This window comes from Haplochromis burtoni, unplaced genomic scaffold, assembly GCF_018398535.1.
Source record: "Haplochromis burtoni strain Fernald_Lab_line unplaced genomic scaffold, NCSU_Asbu1 Contig_37, whole genome shotgun sequence".
Lineage (NCBI taxonomy): Eukaryota > Metazoa > Chordata > Actinopteri > Cichliformes > Cichlidae > Haplochromis > Haplochromis burtoni.
Genome location: NW_024582398.1, coordinates 2,997,357 through 3,014,895, shown reverse-complemented (window position 1 = coordinate 3,014,895; position 17,539 = coordinate 2,997,357). Strand labels below are relative to the sequence as shown.

The following is a 17,539-nucleotide window of genomic DNA, read 5'->3' as shown; positions in this document are numbered from 1 at the left end:
TCACTTGGGTAATATTTTATTTACTCATTAATCTTCAAAACTATTTTTCATAATAAATTTCCACTTTATGTTCATCAAAGAACCGTAACAATAAAAATAAAAGTAAATACTGTAGAAAAATTGTACATATAGAAAATAAACATGGTTAATGAACACCTAGATGTAGAATAATCCCACTTGTTGAGACGCCTCCTATGTTTTCAGATGGCAACACAACAGAGATAGAGGTAAAGGAAAGCAACAGACATGGAGGAGTGGGAGACGTAGTAAACGAGAGGGAAACACGAAAGAGGCAGGTCAAAAAGGCCAGTTAAGGATGGCGAGAATAAGGGGAGATGTTAAGTTAATTTTGACATTTATACTTTGAAATCTCACACACAGTCTGTTTCATGTCCTTCCTTGCCCTGGTCTGTTTTGCATGCATCCGACTGGTTAGTTACATTGCTTGGAAGAACTGTAGGGGCTTGTTCATGTCATGGCACTGTTTGTATCTTGTGGGGCTACACTTATTGAGCTGCAGAGGGCTCAGACACTGCAAAAGTCCATAAACAGATAATTCGCCATTGCCCATGGGAAACCCATCCGTCTGTCCCGTATTGGGACATGTCACGAGTATTGATTCATCTGTCAACCAACAGCAATGAATACATGAGGACGCAAAGAGAAAGAGAGAAAAGGGAGAGCCAATGAAATCAAAGCAACTCAAGTTGTCGTATAGCCAATGGCATCAAGAACTGGACTTTTCTATCTATTAGCAACACATGGTAACATTTACTTTGTTATGTTTTTCTTTTCCTCAGCTGGTTTTTGCTATAAAAGGTGGTTGGTTAGCGTAGGTATAGTGGGCGTGACCTGTAAGACATCAGGCTAGGAAACAGGACGTGGCCTGTCGTGGGGCGCACGTGTCCGACGGCAACCCACGACATCCCCCTCCTCCTTTCCCACCTGCAGACAAACCTACCACCTTTGGACTTAGTGGGACACGCCACCACTCCACAGCACAGCTCGGGCATGCAGCACACTCGAGATGGTCACGCTTTGCCGATGAAGATTTGATCTGAGAGTCGATTTGGCGACTGAAATCATTGTTGTATCCCACAGACTGAAAAACCATTTGAAGTGCGTACTCAGAAATACTTCAAGCCGAGGTGGTGAGTTTATGATGGTGGTGCGTCACGATGTAACCTCTGGAGTTTCAACGCGGTATAAATCACACGGAGTAAGATAATTCACGTGCAATAAGATCCCCCCCCCTCCCTTCCCCAGAGTCTATACTGCCCAAATGTTCCTCATATTCATCATTATCGTTGCCATAACAGTTATCATTATGAGCGTTGTCTTTTTCACCAATGTCTTCTTGTATAGTCTTCAGTGTCAGTTATGAAGATATGCTGCGCTTTTAGCATTGCAGGTAAGTGTATGTCTGCATGTGTAGATCCTTTTTAATTTTACCATGTGTGTGTTTGTATGTAGTCTATGTACGTATGTGTGTGTGTGCAAGACACCACAGTGCAAGACTGGTGCCTGTAGGTAGCATCTGAAGTCTCCTGTCCAGGAAAACATCTTTCAGTTTTTCACTGATTACACTGTTTTGTGATTTTCAGGGTGCCATAAAACAGCAGCGCTGCAGCGTAACAACCACAGCCCATCCGTTATATTAATGGTGCACCAGCCCTGCCGCTGCCTATCCACTCGCAACTCACTGTCTCTCTTTGGCTACACCCTGAATTCCTGCCGTGCTGTCTGGGGGTAGACTTGGACCATTGGTGTGCTTGTTTCCTCAGCATCCTCATTGCTTCTTCTAGCCCCATCTGCTAGCAGGGAGAAAGGCCAAGAAGCTTGGAAGAGAGACACTTGGTGCTTGTCTTGGTGCTTTTACATCTTTGTTCTGGTGCTCTGCCTCTCACGCAAACACGCTGTCTGCCATGTGCTTCACTTAAAGTCTTCCTTGACCTCTCTTAGTCCAACTGAAGAGGTCCAACTGTGGCAGGGGAGTCTCTTTTTTTTTTCTTATCAGGCTGACCCAAAATGGTTCTTAACTGGGAGTTGAACTGGTGCTTTCTAAATCATTTGGAATGGTGTTAATGTTCATAAAAGAAGCCTCTCGCAGAGGCTCTGCTCATTGGTAAATACTGTACAGTAAGGGCTCATGCCCTCAGGCCAGTCTGTGTGTGTATGTTTGTGCTTGAGTGTGTGTGTGCCTGGGCTCGTTTGTGTGCATGTTTGTGCTTGCCAGCATGTGTGCAGGTGTGATTATTGGGGAGTAAACATTAAGATCAGCATGTCTATGTCATGTGTGTTTGTGTGTGTTTTTTTCTTTTTGAGAATATATCTATTTATGTACATATACCGTTATATATATAAAGGTGTATGCGTATATGTCTGTGTTTAAGAAGTCATCCGCCTCAGACATAGTACTCCTTGTCTTTGTTCTTCTTGTTTTTAGAGATCTTGGCGATGCCCAGCGGCTTGTCCTTAGCGCTGCCGTTGGGCTGTGTGGCTGAGTTGCTGATGTAGTTGCGGCTCTCGTCCACGTGGTAGGAGCCTTCGTCGCGGTTGCGATACTTGTACATGGCGTAGAGAAGGATGAGGATGCAGAGGGCAGCAGCTGCTACAATGCCCACCACCATGCCCGTAGTGCTGCTGCTCTCCCGCACCACCTCAGACGGACCCGGGAACATCTTCACCTCTGGCAGGGGAGGGCGGGCTGTGAGGGGAGAGAGGAGGAAATTGATGTTATATGATGGTTTAGTTTATACATTATTAATTTGGATTGCCTGCGATGATGGTGGGAGGAGAACTGGAAGACACAATGCATCATGGTGATGAATTATTTGACAAGCGTTTTGCATAATGCTACACGCTGGTAAGGGAAAGCTACAGCTTAGAGCCAAAGCTGTTTACATATCATCACATAATGCGTAAACAGATTACAGTACACATAGCTTAGAGGAGGATCCAGAGCACAGGTGCACGTTATATCAGGTTTTATTACATACTTCTGACACTTTACAACAGCCAGAGAGAGCTGCAGTACGGTGAGATTTCACACCATATTAAATGATTTATAATGAAGAATTTAAATATCAAATTTTATGGCTGTCCAGAGATAAGGGGATGGAAAAGAAAAAGGTGAAGGAGGGAGGAGGTAAATAAAATGGGATATATAAAAATGAAATTTTAATGACAAAGAGCAGGATACAGATAGGAAGATAGGAAGAGATGGAGAGTGTTAGGTAATGCCCGAGGGTGGAAACCTGAGCGCAAATAAAAAATTAACTGGAGAGCATAAAAATGGGTAGCAGTGCGAGTGGAGGATGTAAAACAGGTAGGAAGCATTGTTTTTTTTCTCTCCAAGGGCCACATACTGAGCATGTATATTGATAACTAATCTTTTTTTTTTAACTTATTGGGATGTATTTTGCCCATGAGTGACATAAAAGCTGCGTAAAGGCAGTTTCACATGTATATTAGTTAATGTTTCTCACCTGAACTGGGGTCACACGGGTCAATGTCTTCATCATCGCTTGGGCACTCAGCTGATGCCACCAGCAGGTCGTCTGTCGACTGAGAAGAGAAGATGGAGAAAAATTGGCAAGCGTGTCCACACACACACACACACACACACACACACACACACACACACACACACTCATATACATACAAACTCATGATCGTCATCATTTCTAAGAAGGAAACCATAAGTTCCCCACACCCCTTCTGTTTATTTCCTGTATGTGTGAGCACACAGCACCAATCTTTCGCCCACCCGTTTTCAGTTGACCATAAACACTTCTGCCTGTTACAGCCCCCAGCAATAGCAGGCGGCCAAAACCTGAGTGCCAAGGAGAGAAGAAGAAAGAAGAAGGAGAAGAGAAACACTGAATCCCTTTAAAACCACAAGGAGACTGCTTAGTTATTATCTAGTACTGTCTCAACCCTCCCCATCCTTTGTTCTCTTCTGGCCTTTCTATCTGCATTCTGCCATCTCCATCTGATACTGGCAAATGCTCATACGTGAGGCTGAGGACAAAAATAAAACCAGCCTTCATTAGATATCTGTTAAGCGTTTGATAGTTTATTTAAATCTCTTTTATTCAAAACCTCTCCACGAGCACCATGTTGATTTTCTACTTATAGCCCACCTCTAACCTACACCAATCCACTAATACACTCAACGACCGATCTTTTTCCATGCCTTGCTCCCTCTCAATGGAAAAGGCGCCCTTTTTCCTCTCAGTCCCTGCTCCTCTTGTTGCCATGGCAACTCTAAGTTCAGGCTGTTAGAAATGATGGGGAATAAAAAAAGAGGAAAAAAAAGGGAGTGTGCACCCTCAGCGGGGACCTGTGCGTTGATTTGCAGTTCCAGCCAGAGTGCGAGGAGAAAGGAGAGAAAAGAGGGAGGGAGTTAAAGATAGATGGATGGATAAAAGGAATTTCAGGTGGAGGCTATTGGGGAGAAAGAAAGAGAGAAGAAGACAGGAGAGGAGGAGGAGCACTTCAAAGTGCTGCGGTCTTTACTTAACACGGTGCTAATGTGCTCCGCATATTCATGAACTACTGTTAAACATCGCCCGCCTTGACGCTTCGGCATGAGAGATATTAAATGTGTGAGCGTGTGTGTGCATGCGTGTGTGTGCTTTAACCACACTGGGTGCTCAGTGCCAGCATTAAATTAAAATTGGATTGTGATGCATTGCAGTGGATGTTAGTAACCCACGGAATAAAAGAGAGGCGAGAGAGCAGCGGAGCTAAAAAAGAGAGAAGAGCAACAGAGGTGGAAACTAAAGTGGAGGAGAAATCTAAACCAAATCAAAGCGCTGAGATGTCTAAGTTAGGACAAGAATAGCAAACGGAAACTCATTAAACTGCCATTAAACCTCGCAGTCTCTTCTTCCTGTAGGAGCACAGTTGGTGTGAGTAGCGGAGATGTGAAACCTCTGAAAAAGCCTGCACTGGCCTTGTATGTTGTTAGTCCTTACAAGTCTGCTGTAGTCCAGATTGGCCTAAAAGTTACATTAGGTTACTGATGCTTGACTCGCACTCTTTCCTCAGCTGCCTTTCCAATCAGTTCTGCCCACTGGACTGTCAAATGCTGCTAGGGCGAGCTTAGCCTCTGGAATTCAGCCAGTCAATAAACCCTCTGTGCCTTTGCCAGGAAATAGCACATGAACCAATCAGGCCGCAGGAAACACACCACCCCTGACACCTGTCGGCGATCAATTTTGAGCCACGGTGCTTGATGATTGATTCAAGGACACCTATGTGCCCTCCGCAGACACCTGATTTGAATCCTGACTTCAGCTAAAACAAAAGCCGAGGAGCACATTTTTACAATGTCCCTCCTCTGATCTGTGACATCACCTTGTCAGCTGACCACCCCATTCAAAGGGAGGGTGTCAATTGGAGTATTGATCCACTTATCGCATGGGAGGCAGTGAACACAAGAGAAAAATGGGGACATGCCAAACACAACTTAAATCACATTGATTACCCACAGAAGTTCAGAGAAAATCTGCCAAAGCAAGTGTATGCCCGAGGATCCTCCGCCCCTCTGCCTCACCCTCCTTCTTTGTTCCCATCTTTTCACGGTCTATCAATAGAGCATGCTGACATAATAATGGACACAGATGAACACTGATAGGGAGGAAAAAATAGATACAGGTGGACAAAGCGAGCGTGACAAGAAGAATATCTGCATGCTTAAAGAGTAAAATCTCTACCTGAGCCGCCGAACAGTGCCAACGACCATCCATGCCTCCCTGACTGCCTAGTTCACACATAGTAGCTGCACTCAGTCCTCACACTCTCTTGCAGAAGATTCAACAGCTTGTCTGCTACTTTCACAACTGGAAATCACACACACATGTACTCACACAAACTCTATGACAGCCAAACATGCTCCATTGGTCTAGTTCTATTTAAACACATCTACACAGACACGCGAGCATACACCAGATCAGGCTGAAGTTGGCAGGCTGATGAAGAGATCCTGACGAGAGAGGAGAGGAGCTAGCTCCACTACTGCAGATGGTGAGATAGACTCATACACCGCCTGCATTAACAGCCTATCACTGGAGCTCAACCACAGACAGGGAGGGAGGGGGGAGGGAGAAGAGGAGGAGGGGGGGGGTGACGAGTAAATATGGAAAGATATGAAGGGAGAGAAAGAGCAAAGGGAAAGCGAAAATAACCGAGGGAAGAGGGAGAAAGTATCACCAGAAGATCGATAACAAGTAGAAGAAAGGCAAGATGGAGACGAAGATGTGAAAGATGTATAGATAGCGATGCAGGCAGAGAGAAAAAAAAAAAGCAGACGGAGAAAGAGGAGAGGAGAGGAGCGAGCGAGGCATGAGACGTGGAAGTGCCTGGGTCAGCTGATTCCTGTAGCCAATTGGGCAGAGCTCCAAGCCTCGAGTTTCTTCCATCAGTCTTCCCATCAAACACAGGTACACACAAACACATGAATGCGCGCAAACACACATCCACCGACAGACAGGGAACATCAAAACCAAACTCGAGCTCTGTGACTCAGCGCAGCCTCTAGCATAAACACTCACACAAGCTCTCCCTCTCTTCTCCTCGCTGGTGCTCAGCTGTCATGCATTATTAATCCCTTCCACTTTTCAACACGCAAAAAAACCCCACGAAAAAAGCCTCGACACAGTGTGGACGTCAGGAGGAAGCACATAACATATTCTTACTGCACAAAGCACTGACGGCAGGAGCAAACCCATGGGGTAACTTAGGCAGATCCACTGAGAGACACACGCAAACTTGAGGCGTGTGCGAGAAACCGGCAAATTGCTCGGACCCGTTGCACCTTTGTAAGACATCTCTCACTGCCCCTCCTCTGATGCAACGTGCTGCAATACAACTTATTGTTCCCGATCCACCTGAGTGTATGCGCGCGCGCGTGTGTGGATTCAATGTTTTATGTGTGTCTTGGTTAAGGCCAGATTGGTTGCCAGGCAACACTAGGCAGCCTCAATAGGGAAGCTGTAGATTCTTCTTAAACAAGACAAACACACATACTCACAAAAATAGAGTTTGGGGGGCAACTGGAGTGATTTGACTTGCACAGACGAGCAAACGCCCGTGCTGCGGTATATCGAGCATATAGTGGGTCTGACCCACTTCTCATGCTGACTGCACTGCATAGCTCCACATCCCAGATTCAGCACTCACATCAGTAAATCACAGGCGCAGGAACAGTTCGCTTAAATCGCATACACATTGAGAAATTGAGCAGTGAAGAGTGTGAAAAGAAAGGCCCTGTGACAGCACTGTCACTCTGCAGCACTATCCCTCCAGCTCTCATATCCATTATTGATGCCTGAGGCTTAGCTCACAGCTCTCTGCGTTCTATTATTTATGTCTGAAACAGCTGGCGGTTTATACACAGAGGAGCTAGTCTCTGTGGGAGACTGGCTGGGAGAGAAAGAAAGCAAGCAGCGGGTAGTGGGGCTCACTATCTCCATGGCAACTTGTATCACTTAGAAAAAAAAAATAAAATCTTTTTTTTCAGTGCTGCTGGCGCACAGTTTTATAACACAGGAGAACTGCAGCACACAGACGCCCACTAAGAGCCTGATAACATCTCTGTAGTGATCTGAACAATAGAGGCGTCTGCGGTGTACCTGCTCACAATGTATCCTCTGACATTAGCATCGACTCTTCAGCTGCTGCCGCTATAAAAATGCCACAATAACAATTTTGTGTTTCTATTGTACCATTTGCATCAGTTTACATATTATGGGAAAGCTATTACATCCTCCACTGGCACAAACAATTCTCCTGCAGTAATTTAGAAGGGAGGGACCACTTAGCGGTAAATCTGCCATCTAGTCTATTTCTGTGATTGTGCTGGAGCAAAAAGTGAGCCTTCTGTCCATTAAAGACAAACAAACAGTGCTGCAGGGCAAATAAAAACCTATTAATCACCCAATATAATTAGGAAAAGTGCCTATGGTATTTCCTGGAGCAAAAGCTATGTTTTTTTTAAAGATATTGGACTTTTCAGTTTTGTGGCATTATTTCCTCTATTTGCAGATATATAACTCTAAATAAATTTTGTATATATCCCATGAGCCGCAATCATAGACCCCATACAAAAATGAATTTGCAGTTTACAACATAAATTTGATGAATTTATGTTGTAAACTGCTTGTCAAAGGTTTTATTTAATACAACATGTTTTTTTTTTAAAAATTGGCTCATATTTAGAGTAAAAAGACAATAACACAGACTCATTTAAATAGACAATTCTTCAATCCCCTCCTTTCACTCCTGAGGCAGATGGCTGCCTCTTCCTGAGCCTGTTTCTGCACGAGGTCTCTCCCTGTTGAAAGGGAGTTCTTCCTTCCTGCTATTGCCAAGTGCTGCTCATAGGATTCGACTGGGTTTTGGCGTTTTATGTCTAATCTACCTTGCAATTGTTGCTGTTAAATAGCACTACAGAATAGCATATCTTGCAGTGCCAAGGATAGCCAACATGCTCAAATCAAAGTTTAAAAATGGGAAACTCCAGGGTGATATCACAGTGGCCATGTCCAACTTTTATATACAGTCTGTGGCTGCAGCAGACTTATAGATGATAAGACTTGTTCAGACTTTGATTCCCTTAAAAGTCAGGTGAAAGACTTTGATGCTGGAGTATCCTAATGCCCAAGGGGCCTAAGGAGCTGACGCTGTAATTATTATATTTACCATCTGAGTTTTATCTGGAAACTTTTTTGTGCTATACACCCTGTCAGATTACTGCTATGCATGAGAAAAAAACTATTTTTTTTTCAGTTCTCATCTGCCTTTGAGTAGCCCCTGAGGAGTCATCATTGTCCACCTTGTGCTTCTAGTTAATTTTAGTTTTAATCTACGATGGGTAATGCACGCCCTAACAGGACAATATATAGCAGGCAGAAGGGAAGTAATGAAGCACAAATACTTTAATATTTTCAGGTATTTATACTTTACTAGTCTATTTTTTTTAAATAGGCTCATTACTTTTTATTTAACACATTTGAAAGAAGATATCACCTCACATCAGAGCACACCTTCAAACACCAAAATGATATGAGTCACAATGGAGGGAATAACCCAAAAAAGATAACCCTACGGGTGTATCCATCATCAGGGCTTATTGCATACAAATAGATGCATTTTTTAGTAATTTATGCATCATTTATAGTCTATACTCAGGGGTTTAAATGGCCAGAATGATCTGAAACAGCATTCTTGGTGAGACTAATCTGGTAAGACTAGTCTGTAAATTGCGATTGCAGTACTTCTAGCTAGCACTATGGAAACGGAGGATAAAGGAAGTAAATTTGTTTTTTGTTTTTTTTAAGTGCCAATTCATTTCAAACGCAACATTTCTATCAGCTCAACAAATATCAGCCAACGCACAAAATGTTTGTGTGCAGTTTGTCACACAGCGTGTCTGCTAGCTAACAGTACAGCTACTGTATTTCACTCAGAGATGGAGAAAGATGTGAGAAAGACAGGATGGGAGAGAAAGAAAAGAGGTTATATTTGAAGGTAAGGACAGATCAGTGATATCTGACAACCTGAAAGGCTTCAAGCTTCAACATTCTGCAAAACAAACTGACGTATATCTAACTTTGTATTATTCAAAGTTATATGAAAATACTCAGCTGTTTAGTGTAGGATAAAAAGTTTAGCTTACTGTAATGTGGTGAATGTAAAGCACTGTGCTGGACTGGAGCACAGTGGCTTGGTGTTCTTGGTCAGTGTTAGCTTACATAAAGGGTAGCAGAGATTAATTTGAATTTTAGCTGATGATGCTTAGAATTATTCACTGAAGTTCAATCTCCATCTAACTGTATATTGTCTTGTATAAAGACAGCACAAACAGTATGCTGTCAGTGTAGGGGATGGAAATCAGTCAAGATAGCTTGTTGAATATATCTGCTTACATCATGTTGAATTAATTTGTGAAAACCCACAAAGAGCAGTCAACCTCAGCACAACAGCAGCAGCAGCAGCACAGGTCAGCTGATGACAGCCTGTACATTAAGAAAGACTCCTGGAGCTCCAGTTTAAACCCTGACGGCACACATTTTTCTGTTTGGGTATGGAGGCAAAGTGAAAAAAATCTGCATTCCCATGTACTAATATTATTTTATTATTATATTAATATAGCACTTAGCTTTGCACAAAAATAGCTTGTAGAAACGTTGTCCAAAGAGCTACTTTTCAGAGGCTCTACCTTTTACAGACATTAAAGAACGTCTGTATTTTTGCCATCTCTGATAATAGCATGCTAAATATGGAACTGAAAGGCAGGAGGAAAAGAAGATGACCACAGAGAAGATTAATAGATGTAGTGAGGAGGAGGACATACTGAGGGTTGGTGTGAAAGGGGATGATGCTAGGGATAGGGTGAAATGAACTGAGCAGTCAAAAGTAGAAGAAATCTGACGTATTTTCCAGTGCTTCTTATCATTATGTGAAACACTGCATATGAAACGTGGTCCATGAGTAAAGTGAGCGGAGCTCTGAGCGGAGTATAAAACAATTCCACTTTTCCTGTTATATCTTTCCATCCTTGATTAGTGGGCTGCGGCATGCTAATCCTCTTACTGAGTGCTAAAAGAAAGTTATCAAAGCAAATTACCACTTTTTAATTACCTATTGCCACACGAAAGGAAGATATCTGAGGAATTACATTGGAACAGCAGATCTTTATGTGACCACACAGATTGGATTTAATAGGTTTTCCTCGCATGAGGTGACAAAGAAAAGCTTGATGGTGCTCTGACCTGCGGTGTTCCACCCTGCTTCCTGTTAGTGGCTGTGGTGGTTGTGATGTCACTGATGGACGGGGCGGAGTCTGAACGGTTGCCTCCGGCCGCAGCGCTAGACTGCGGGGTGATCGAGGAGGATGGCATATCGCCGACAAGACGCGCGCTCCCCTCCACTTTGATGTGGGGGTGCCCCTCAGCGGCCATGTTGAGGATGCGGAGGCCGTTATAGTAAAGGCCAGCCAGCTGTCCCTGGAACATGGCTGCACCTCGCTCGCCTCCACCAACGCGCACTGTTGTCTGGCTGTTGAAGATGGTCAACTGGCGGCCTACGCAGACACACACAAACACCCGCAACCAAACACACATAGAAAAAAGGTGGACAGGCGCACGCAAATACAGCCACACGCACACACACACACATTCCAGTGGTCACATACGTGCGTACATACACACAAAGTAAGTGTTACACAATCCACCACCCCAAAGCCATGGTGAGAGGATGGGATAGATTATGCATGGCAGAGCAAAATCGAAGCCGTGGAGAACCGTGGAGAAGGCTGAGGCTGAGAGAGATAAGAGTGAGAACGGAGAACCAGAGAAGGAGAAGGGGGTGAAGAGACTGAGAAGCTGACGAGGAGGATGAAGAGGCAAAGAACAGGAGGAGGAGGAAGAGTGAGCAGATGAGAGGAGTCAGAGGGCCCCGAGAAGACGGGGCTGACAGATGGTTGCTATGGTGATGGCTGTGCGGCACGACATTGTATTTGAAGGAGCGACAGACAGGCAGACAGAGAGACAGAGATCTAGAGAACTGTTGTCACAGCCCTATGAAGCATGCACAGGTTATAAGCTCTAGCACTGCTCACTGTTAAAGGGACTAGAGTCTAATTTAAGGAGCTCTGCTGAAGTTTAGGAGGAAAACTTTTACATTTTTTCAAAAAGAATTGCTCTATTAGTCATTTCAAATTTACATAATTCTTACATGGCACAATACTTTGCATGTACTTTAATTTGATTACAAATTTTTTTTCAACATATAGTCTTTAGTAAAATGCTTTATCGTTTACAATTTGATAGGAAACAAAATTATTTAATAAAGCATCTTTTATCAGTACTTCTTTTCTATTTTCTGATTTATTCACATTTAAATCTCTCCATCGTCCCTTTAACCTGATATTATCAGATACACACTAACAAGATACGTTCACAGGCACTACAGTTTACACAGTATTACACACTACAGCTGCCCAACTTTTAAATACTTAGTTATGGATTTAGATTTTTAGATGTTAGTTGATGGTGCACAATAAGTCAACTGTCTTCAAATTGTATTTTTTAAGCTGAAAGTTTTAAGGAATTTTAATCAGGGTTTTTACCTTTGTCGAGTAGCCAATCGTCAACTACTCGACCGAGCCGATAGGGGATTCGCTGTCTGGCGATGGCCAGGCGCTCGTTATCAATGTTGCCTTTAATTTAGAGATGAAAACACAGTAGTAATTACGCACATCCAAACTTGGTACAGGAGCTGGATACAAAAAGAACAGCAATGAAAAGAAAGTAATGGTCTGCTCATTGTTGGCATGTCACTGTGTTAAGGTCAGCTTGAAGAGAAGAAGAGCTGAATTCACTACGTTTCCACTGAGCGGACTCTTACTCTCTGTTCATTGGGTTTAATTTAAAGAGACATTTCAGGGGTTAACATCTGCAAGAGCACAGGGAAATAATGTTACAGCTGTCACATACTGCCTATATGACTGACTGAGTTTAGTGTTACATACTCACACACACCTCACAACAACTAGCATTTAGCATTTTGGCTATGAGCTACCTAAAGCCTCATTGTGTTAAAGACTACTAACTAAGATTACCACTTTAAATATAAAACCCAACAAATATAAAAACAAATACTATACTCAACAAAATACACTTTTTTCTTTTTCTTATTTTTTACTCTAGTTAAACATTTATCTCCAAATATGACATGTTTTTAAATTATTATTTGACCAAAAATGCACCAGCTGTTATTATTTTCTTTTATGGTGAGAAAAAACAACTGTATTGAATATTTTCATAAATTACCTTTAACACTATTTAACAGGCCTAACATAACATAGCTGGCTAGTATACAAGCTATTGTAAAAACTACCTCATTTTATGGTTTAAAAAGTCATGTTTCATGTCAGATCACACATATTTCATTTCAAACACAATAACATAAAACAAAGCTGCAATTATATGTCTCAACCTCAGTGTTTGAATATAAACATTGAAAGAAACCACTGATTAGAAAGTGAGTTGAATTGGAATAAAGTATAGCTGGCGCTGCCCCCAGGACAGGCAGTGGTGTGATGAGTCAGAGGGTTGGGCCTATACGTGCGGGGCAGGGCCTACCTGAGGGATAACGCTCTATGACCGGCAGGTCGTCCAGCTGGAGGGTCGCATTGCCACCACTGCGGGTGAACCGAATTACGTGGTACTTCCCGTCGTTGACAAACTTGGAGCTCTCCTCGATGTTGATATCGTCAGTGCCGACATTAAACACTACTCTAATGTTGCCTTTGTCCTGAGGAGGAGGAGAGGTATGACAACATTTTATCAGATGTGTAAAGGTCAGGATATTACCAGTTTCATGTCTTTTGGGTATGCACAGCAGAGTGTGTGTGACCACGTATTTGTGTATTAAATGGTGTAAAAGGACCTGATAAGTTTCACCAAAAACCAAAAGTTGAAAGCAGACAAACAAAGGGGTGGATAATGAAAACCAACGCTGTCTTAAGTATGGTGAATTTAAGTACTTGGCCCATGCCTGCTTAACCAGCAGCTGCAACTGATTCAAATAACTTCAATTGTTTACTCAGAATGATAAAACTATTTAATCAATGCTGAGATAGAGCTGGGCTTTGGGTAGATGACCTTTGAACCTGGATCAAAATCTGCTCAGGTTAGTGACAAGTTATGCTGTTTTCCAACTTCATCTTGGATCAGTAAAGGAATCAGTCTTTCGCATTCCAGTCATAGTCTAGACAGAATTGTCACACATAATGGCCAGGGAAAAACTCCAATCCGGCCCAGTGGACAGTTTTGGAGGAGGATATACATTTTGGACTTTTAACTGTATTTTCATAAGTTTCACACTTTTTCCTAATGATTAAGACCACAGACATTTATACTATAGTAACAGATTGACAATTAAATGACAGAAAATTTCCTGTTTTTTTTAACTATTGACTACAATAATTTATGTTTTGTTTTTTTGTTTGTTTTTACAATGAGTCAGGAGTTAAAAAAGATAACTTTTTTGTAAATTAACGAAACCTTTCCAACTTTTTCTGTAATTCTACACATCCTTCCATTTACTACAGCTAATTTTCTTTATCCTGTAGAAAGATTAAGACATACTGTTGCACCTCTTTTTTTTATATTAAGATACCTCAGGGCTTAAATGTGTAATTAAAGTTATTTACACTAACATAAAGCCTAGTTAAAATTGACATGAGCCATATGTGGTCCTCAATGTAAACTGACTTTGAGATCTTTGGTCTCGAGGATGACATCAGTTTCCTGCCAAAATAAGGTTGTTTTATATTGTAAACTATAGCAATGATGACATAAAATAACAGCTATAGCAATCGTTGATGGCTTATTTTAATGATCATAACAGTGCTATTTTCATAGTCCTATTTGAGCAAACAAATGCTTCAAACTGAAACTGCTCTGTGATATTTCACGATTTTCTGATATTTTACCGTGCAACAAATAAAAGCTCGATTATGAGGATGTGAAATCTTGTGAAGGTGTTATCAACCATTGTAGAGATAAATGTGAGAATTTATTTTAGGAGGTATTGCTCACCACTTGTCAAGTACCCAATGCTGGGATGTTTAATAATGTCCATGTGCCTGTTATGACTGTACAAGTGAAAGTTTATGAGAGCTTGCTGGGACAAGGTTGATCACTGAGGGCACCAAGACCCTCAGTAAAATACACAGCTGAATGCAGTTTTGTTGGCCTTAATTTATACTTAATTATCATTTTAAGAGAACATGTTGTGCTTTGTCTTATTTTCTGTCCTATACATACTGCTACAATAGTTCACGGTCATAAACATGGCTTAAGTTTCAAATAATGAAGTCAGGCTATGAACAAGGAATCCTCATGATCCCAAAGCTAAAGCTTCATACTGCTCAGCTAAAGACAGTTGTTTCTACTTTTATGGGGGATATCCCTGATATAGTCATCTCGGACAGGTGGCTCTCCAAACCTTCTGTTTGTGAGAGAGCCAATCAGAAGAAAGTTGACTTAAAGAGAGAACATTACCAGATTGTTGGCTGAACTGAGGTACTTCATAGAAACTTTCTATAATATAAATAAGGAGCTGGAAATTAGTATATTAGGTCCATTTTATGCATGATCACTAATTTTTACACTAAAAATCAATTAATGTAATTATGCAGCCCGGAATCAATAAACAAATAGCTTCTGTTACTGGAAGGGAGGAATAAACGTGTTCAACTCTTTCATAGTGTGATATAATTTCCTTATGAGAATTCATAACAAGTCTTTTTGGTTTAAACAAGGAAAATACACAATCTGTAAAGGTTTTGCCATAATTACATGTGTCATTTGGAGTGGTGGACCATCGTATTATGATGAAGAGTGAATACTGTTAATAGATATTGAATGCACACAGTTCTAATTACAAGTGTGGTTACTGTAGCAATAGCTGACTAAATGAATACAAACAAGAAATACTACATGAGAATGATAAATCACATAAACCTTGACAAATTGTTGTACTTACTATCTGCAGCTGAAGGTAGTCTCCCAGGCCGGATGCGCTGTCCACCCGAAGCAGAATGGCATGTTTCTGTTGAGTGCTGAACCCGAGGGCAAGCCGGTCAGCCCTGGTGCTGGGACGCTCATTAGGGGGCCATGTGTAAATCACCAAGCCTCCATCACGGGCAAAGATATAAGTGGTTCCAGCTGGTCGACACAGATAAAAAAATGTAATTACAGGTAAATCTGTGTGTTGTGATGGTGTTATCTGCCATCACAGTTCGACCACTCCAGCTGGTAAATCTATGTTTTGGTAAATCTTTTAAACACAAGGAGCATATTGGAAAATAATAACAAAAAACTTAAAATGTCACAGCTGACTGGCCTTTTCTATTCTGACAAGTCCTTCTCCAGGCTGTTTCCCAAATTACTTATCACCATTACTGCAGGAGGCTGACTGTATAAGTGACTCAACCAAATAACAAATCATATAATTGTTTGACTCATAGGGTGACTTAAAAACCAACATATATCTCTCTTCTAAGGTTCTGGAGGATGAATTAATGTTTAAAGCTAGAGAGCATGGAGACATTTTTAATCTAATGTTACACATAGACACGCTATAGAACAGCCAGTTGAGGGATTGGTATTTTTTTACAATATCAAAATCAACAGTTGACAGTGCCCTCCTGTGGAGGCTGAGAAAAAAGGCACAAGATGATGCTGTGATTTGGTGTTTCAAAGCAAATCATTCGACTGCAGCATTTTCACATCTGCAGTTCTGCACCACAGTGAAGATTTGATTAGGTTTATTTCTTGCAGTTTAGAGAGTCAGCCGCTGTGATTCACCTAACTCGGTTAAATCAGATAACAAACCTGCTAACAAAAGGCAAATGCATGATGAAACCAGCATGATCCAAATGCTGGTAGATAACGTTTTTCAAGTTGGTATCTACTTTGAATACAGCAGATAACAAACTCTACACTTGAGCTGTCTGCAACACCAAAAAAAAACTGTAATCCCCCCTGGGCCTGGGAAAGACCATAAAAGCAAAGACTCACCATCGTTGCACAGTGGCCCAGCGTATGAAGTCATGCTGCAGTCACAGGTGAAGCCCTCCCACTGCTGCAAACAAACTCCCTGATTTGAGCAGGAGTCTTCTTGGCAGGTAGTGCTGGGTCCTGCAGTGACAAATGTGGTTGGGTGGAAGGGTGCAAAAGTTAGGGAAATAGAAAAAGACACATGGATTTGGTTTTGTGTGGAGCCCAATGTGTTTACAACATTATTAGAGTACAATGTGGTTATTTTTAAACTGCATTTCCTTGAAAAACTTTGCAGTTTCAAATGGTTGAATAGGCTTTTTGTGCTGTAATGACGTTATTATTAGTAGTATTAGTCAGACTGGGATGTTGTGGAAAGGCTCCCATTCTTTAGCTTTACACTAACAGGATCCAGTATAAACACGAATGAACCTAAAGTGTGTTATTCAGTGAAAAGAGCCAAATGTGGAGAGCATGCAGGTGGTGAGGTTAAATGAATGGGGCGAGGACAGGAGGGGAAATTAAACATAAGAGAGCAGAGTTATGTTTAAAGGCCTTCATCTCAATACTCTTCCTTGAGCAGTCGGTCACCATTCTCTCCCTGCTTCATGCTAAACGACTCAGGAGGAGGAGAATGTCAAAGTGCTAAACTTAGCTCTCCTTCGTTGCCCTCAACACAAGGCAAGGAGGAAAGAGTGTGAAATGATTCACAAATGGAGTATTGAAGCTGAGGTTAGGAGTCAGTAGGAGAGAGGTTAGAGAGCATGCTGCAAGGTGGTGGAGCTGTGGTCAACTCAAGTCAAGCAGTGGTAATGTTGCTACTGTGATGAAATCACTACGGTGGCTAGGAGAGGATAGGTCTCCTCTGACCTTTGACTCTGGATCACTGGGATCCACACAACACTGGACACCACTGGGTAGTTTTAAACACACGCACACACACACACACGCGCGCGCGC

At 42.0% G+C, this 17,539-nt stretch overlaps 1 protein-coding gene across 16 annotated transcripts in view; it reads right to left on the bottom strand.

Moving 5' to 3' along the window:
• The window catches only part of nrxn1a (neurexin 1a), a 67,013-nt gene continuing 49,474 nt past the window's right edge, over positions 1-17,539 (bottom strand). For 9 of the 16 annotated variants that reach the window (XM_042219756.1, XM_042219765.1, XM_042219754.1 and 6 more), the window contains 7 exons: positions 16,602-16,721; positions 15,565-15,746; positions 13,155-13,326; positions 12,140-12,229; positions 10,782-11,092; positions 3,489-3,567; positions 1-2,707 (listed from right to left, as the gene is read on the bottom strand). In XM_042219756.1, the coding sequence (XP_042075690.1) occupies positions 2,406-2,707; positions 3,489-3,567; positions 10,782-11,092; positions 12,140-12,229; positions 13,155-13,326; positions 15,565-15,746; positions 16,602-16,721 (1,256 nt within the window). In that variant the 3' untranslated portion in view covers positions 1-2,405. Of the gene's footprint in view, positions 2,708-3,488; positions 3,568-5,723; positions 6,065-6,704; positions 10,722-10,781; positions 11,093-12,139; positions 12,230-13,154; positions 13,327-15,564; positions 15,747-16,601; positions 16,722-17,539 lie in introns of those variants that run through there. The other 7 variants (XM_042219760.1, XM_042219761.1, XM_042219763.1 and 4 more) reach the window with 3 other exon arrangements.